General features: G+C 38.8%; 1 protein-coding gene across 1 annotated transcript in view; it reads right to left on the bottom strand.

The window, feature by feature from the left end:
• Nucleotides 1-739: 739 nt before the first annotated feature.
• The window catches only part of LOC139467905 (transient receptor potential cation channel subfamily M member 8-like), a 44,228-nt gene continuing 38,967 nt past the window's right edge, over nt 740-6,000 (bottom strand). The window contains exons 35-38 of the mRNA XM_071249447.1: nt 5,435-5,503; nt 4,552-4,818; nt 3,778-3,804; nt 740-3,380 (exon numbers count right to left, since the gene is read on the bottom strand). Coding sequence (XP_071105548.1) covers nt 3,214-3,380; nt 3,778-3,804; nt 4,552-4,818; nt 5,435-5,503 — 530 coding nt within the window. The 3' untranslated portion in view covers nt 740-3,213. The remainder of the gene's footprint in view (nt 3,381-3,777; nt 3,805-4,551; nt 4,819-5,434; nt 5,504-6,000) is intronic.

Below are 6,000 nucleotides of genomic sequence, written 5' to 3'. Positions count from 1 at the left end.
CACATTTGGTATGTGTTGGTACATAAAACCAGAAGTCAGGCACACATGCACGGGGTCTTCGTACAATTTCGTATCTGGACTGTTCAATTTGAGTGATCTGATCTCGGAGCCTTGTACGTTCATTCTAAAAGAAACAGTTTCGGAAACAGTGCCACATGATACACATCGAAGGGGACACCCATGACAGTTGGAACATTTGACTCTAGATATCTGTCCAAATTGTTTAAACTGACTACATTTCGCTACGCTGAACTTTTTGCATTATATTAAATTGAAAGTCGAAAGTTGTCAGTTGCATCATGCCCATAGGACTAAGATCTATCAGTAGTTGTACGTGGAAAATGGATACAGTTCGATTACATAATTTCTGCATAAGATCAATGTATAATTAGTATAGAATGCAAAGAGAATTTGTTGCGTGTTTGGTTGGTTGAAAATATTGTTAATATCGAAAAAGTCTCGTTATTGTTTATGAATGACATTTCATGCGTGACCTTAGGTATGTCATTTAAGTAACTGTTCCCGTTCTCATATGCCCCTAACTAACTTAAATAAATGGGGGTGGTGTATTGTCTGTTAGGGAAGTGACATACGGGGTGTGAACCGTGGAGGGATCCCAGGTCACGGTTATCGAATCAAAACGAAAAAAAGCCAGGTCACGGTTTTCGAATCAAAACGAATAAAATGAGGTTAAAAAAACAACAGGTGTGACGTAATAATTTATTCACGTGACATCACAGTACATGATAATTATCATCAAAATTTAATCAACAATCAAGTTTCCACTTATGAAAGCAAAACTGACCTTGACAAAACCTCTTTCACAGATCTGTGTTTTTCGTTATGACATTTATATGCGTCACAAGAAACGAATATAATATAACACAAAAAACTTTGTCATTTAATGCCATATATAAGGCCAGTAAGTTAACTAAGACAGATATATGCCAAAATCACTTATCAGCACTATCAACTTTTGAGTTGACTATAAAACCTGAAGACACGTCCATCCCTGTTTTGTCCTGGAGCACGTCCCAATATGTCTTCTGCGTGCTGAGGGGATGTTAGCCATTGAGTCCTTCGTTAACATTTCGTTTGTATGTTGAATGTATATATGTATGTGTGTATGTATGTATATATATATATATATATATATATATGTGTGTGTGTGTGTGTGTGTGTGTGTGTGTGTGTGTGTGTGTTATTGTATCTTGAATAATCGCTATACATTATTCGTGTTGACAGAGCAAAGAAACTCGGTAGTTTAGGGTACATACTATTTTACTTGATATAAGTAGATATGAAAATTGACAGTGTTAAGTCAGACATATCAACCGCCTTAACAATAAAGAAGGACATAGCTGACAAACTTGTTTGTGGCATTTTACACTAATCACCAACCAAATGCAAAATGTATAAACACGCTGTGTTGGTCACGTATTCATGTAGGTTAGGGTGTCACATAACGAGAGTGAGTGAATGAGGTTAACGCCGCTTTGAACAGTATTTCAGCTATATCACAGCGAGTTAGAGTAATATGGTGGAAAAAGCCCCATCGCTTTGGTAAAACAATATATTACAAGCGCTGACAAAGCAAGAATAGTATAATACCCAATATGATTGCAAACGTACTGAGGATACAATATAGATAATATGTTATTATTTGTTACAGAACTGTGTGGTACTTGGTAAATTTCAAAGCACAACATTATCACAAATGAGAACTTAAAAGTCTAGAATCAAGTTGTTAATATTCGATCAATGTAACGGCATCTATAAAACATTGAAACAACAATTAATAATGAAATTGAATTCAATGTTCTTTTTATAGGGAGCCAATCAAGCTACCTATACACAATTCATACATATATGTAAAACCTCATGAAACTTTGATCATGGTTGGGATCTAAACGCTATACAATCTCTATTAGTGTAAAAAAACAAACATTGTAAACGAACTTTGATTTGAGACAGAATATGGCGTAAACCAAGCAGCTTGAATGTATCATAATGACTCATTACACAGGAAACCAATATGACTGCAACACGGCACAAATCAAACAGAACTTATAAGAACAGATGTGGGTTCAACACATTAGTACAAACACACAAAGCACTGTTACATATGACTGTTCTAGGTTTGATGCCGTCAAAGAAATACCGAGACACATGTATCACTCCTAACACATGGTGCGGAAACATCACTCATTTCGCACTTTACAAGCGGTGTGTGAGAGTCCTGACTGTTACAACACAAAACCCTATATCCATGCACGCGTTCATTTAACAACCGCTTCCGCGTACTAGTGGATAGAACCTGACGCTGTAGAAAGTAGTTGGATCGATCCTCTGGCCGCGCCACACCAAAATACGTTAAAACGATTTTACTTGCTGTTACCCTGCAATTATGGGATAAAGAAAGGACTGGCCAGCTTGGAATCAGTGTACTCGTAGTTGTCTGAATCAGAAACTTAAGCATGGTATCCTATGGTACCTCATTAAATATGGACCAAACAGCCACCGGTATCCTTCATTTAAACACATCACTGGGAAGGGGATGGGTAGGCATTATTCATTAACTCATTTGCAAGATATAGCTATGCCAAAAACATCTTTTACCTACTGAAAGGCTAAAGGTTGCAGGTTATGTTTTTTTCTTGGAGATTATTTTATACAAAATCATATACAGTGAAACATTCGTTAATGTGGATTGTAGCATCTTTTACTAATTTCGTCCGAGCTAAAACAATTCGAGAATAAGGAACACTGTGTACTCCTGTAACCGTCGCAAGAGGCAAACGGATTAAAGGCGTCCGGACTAACAATATTTGTTTGTTTGTTGTTAACGCCGAACTCACCAATATTCCGGCTATGTGACGGCGGTCTGTAAATAATCGAGTCCAGTGATTGATGTCATGAGCATCGGTCCACGCAGTTGGTATACGATGACATGCATCAACCAAGTCAGCGAGCCTGACTACCCGATCCCGTTAGTCGCCTCTTACGACAAGCATAGTCGCCTTTTACGGCAAGCATGGGTTGCTGAAGACCTATTCTACCCCGGATCTACCAACAATGTTTTACTGTAATCTAAATTGTGTGCTTCACAACTATCTATTCTAAACCTTAATAACGTAGATAGGGTAATCACGGTTTCAAATAACATGTCGGCAGTCTCACGGAGGTGGTTTGGTTAAGTTTGTACATTGAGCATTAACGTCTTATGTTTTCTGTTTGAATGTAGAAATCAGCATTTGTTCTTTCAAATTCATCCAATGGATCTTCTTGGTCGCTTTCATCGAGGCAGAAGTCGTCATCACTTGATGTGAAGTTCAGATCGGATTCATCGAAATCAAACGATGATAGAGACAGGTTAAGGTCTTTAAAGAAATCGGAAAACAAGGATTGTGGTGAGTTCATGTGTTACTTCAAGGTGCTACGTCATCATCTGCATTTAAAGATCCTATAACTTGGATACCACTCGTGTGCAAAGATACTTCACCCCACTTAGGTATAATGACACGGTCGGCGAGGTTGCCATTGAAGTATGGTATTTAGTGATCATCATTAAGGTCATCTATCCAGCCATTCTGACAAGTGCCATTTAATCGAAAACATTGGACTTGAGGTATTACAATGGTTGTCCAGAACTTTAAATGCGTGTACTTCATCGAAGATGAATTTTTAAAAAGCTCAAAGATATATTACAATCATTACACAGTCTGTTTTAACAGTACTTCTCAGTGTTCACAGTTTGTATATTCAAATCATACCTACCGTCGTAATCAAGACCCCATGTGTCCTCTTCAGATGAAAGATAAACGACTTGTTGTTTATATGATATACATAGTCATTCTAATACAAATAGTGGTAATCACGCTGAGTGTGCTTTGTGAGCTCGGGCGAACTGCTGGTTTCTTAACAGATTTTCAGTGATCGTTTTATATAATTTTCACTGCAATTTTGCCTTTTAAGCCCATGGAATCTGTTTGGGCAGATAATCGAGATTTATCATTCTCTGTCGTTCATGTTTAAGATTTATCCTTACACAGGATATTGAAAAAACACACACGCGTAAAACCTCTTTATCATTATGTCATTCTCAAATTCTCAAACATCGAGTGAGTGAGTTTGATTTTACGCCGCTTTTGCAATATTCCAGCAATATCACAGCGGGGTACACCAGAAATGAGCTTCAAACATTGTACCCATGTCGGGAATCGAACCCGGGTCTTCGGCGTGCCGAGCGAACGCTTTAACCACTAGGCTACCCTACCGCCCCTCATCGAAAAAGATTCCTGCAATATGCACATTAACTTATCACATCTATAGTTCAATGAATTGTAATTTGGACAGTTACAACAGGCACTATTGATCCAACTGAAACAGTGACGTAGCTATTATATAGGAAAACCTTAACATACTTCATTATTCTATATATCATGCACAAATACCCACGTCATTCTGAGACTGCAATGATGTTAGAGGAAAATGCCGACAGTCATCATTTTGAATCTGAAATAGTTAAACTGTCATTGATAAACACTTTACCGTTTTCATCATCTGCTTCATCGAAGACCAAGCTGTTAACATCCTCATGACTTGCCTCTCCAGCAACAGGTTCTTCCGCAACAGGTTCTTCATCATGAGGTTCTTCCGCAACGGGTTCTTCAGCATCAGGTTCTTCCGCAACAGGTTCTTCAGCATCAGGTTCTTCCGCAACAGGTTCTGTAGAAGGGGCATCAGTTTCTGCTTCCGATCCGTTAGAAGTAGCATCTTGCTCCGCATTGACGGCAACATCGTCTCCAGTATCGATATCTGTAATGCACGTGGCAGGTCTCGTCAATTGCAACTAGAACAATGCAACTCTCCAGTTTTATAATTGACAGATGAACGCAAAGTGTTAAAACTCCACAAATGATACACACATAATGATGTCAGTTCTTAATAAATACATCATCAATGATACCTTCACAGACTATCAGATTACAGTACTCTGTTAATTTGTGGCCTTTTTCGGTTTATGTAGACACAAACTCAAAATAAATAGCTTGGTTAGCCAAACTAATGCTACGGGGTCACCTGCAATCATTTTTTATTAAATATTGCCCTGATTTCAGACTTTATGGATATATATTTGAAGGTGAGGTTGTTTTGTTTTAAAAGAAACATGGCTGCTGCATCGGGTTTCCCGAAGATATCAGCAGAATGAGACTCATGAAAGGTAAGCACAAATGTGCTTACTATAATAGTCGTTTCATAACAATGAAAATATAGATATTTCTTTTGTGGAAGTTTTGTGGATTAACTTGATACACTTCAGATACGTTTGTGTTGATTTCACAACAAACATGCATTAAACGCATCAACGCATTCACGACATATTTAGATTCAGATCGTGATAAAAATTCTACATGTGTTCTCTATCACTTACCTGGAACGTCAGGAAGAACCATTGTGTTCGTTGGTTCTTCAGGTGCAGAACGATCGTCCCCAGGACGTCCTACAAACGGTAACAAAAATAGTTTAAAAATGCAAAGTCATGCAATGTTGTCACTCCTGATTAGGAACCAATTCACAGCAAAAAAAATGCAGTTTCCGGTATCCGGATACCTGCCGGATACCACCGGACACTTACCCAAAACGCGTCCGGGTATCCGGTGGCAGAAACCTTGCCGGATACCAGATCCGTGGTATCCGGCATGGACACCTCACCTGAAAGTATGTCACCTGGAATCCGGGTATCCGGCACCGGATACCTCACCGGATACCTCAATCTGGGTGTCCAGGGATCCGGCACCGGATACCTCATTCTGAGTTTCCCAAAACATGTCACAATTTGGGGGGTGCATTTTGTTCAATTAAGTGTGAAACACCTAAAAATATATTGGAAACCAACCATGAAAATTGAACATTGCTGAAGGTATCCGGCAGGTATCCGGCAGGTATCCGGATGCAATTTTTCGAGATGTCTTTCTCCTAGTAAATAATGTTAGACTG

The sequence above is a fragment of the Haliotis cracherodii genome, unplaced genomic scaffold, assembly GCF_022045235.1.
Source record: "Haliotis cracherodii isolate W230 unplaced genomic scaffold, xgHalCrac1.p SCAF_2, whole genome shotgun sequence".
In the NCBI taxonomy this organism is placed as follows: domain Eukaryota; kingdom Metazoa; phylum Mollusca; class Gastropoda; order Lepetellida; family Haliotidae; genus Haliotis; species Haliotis cracherodii.
Note: the sequence above shows the minus strand (reverse complement) of the source record. Positions and strands in the feature narration are given on the sequence as shown.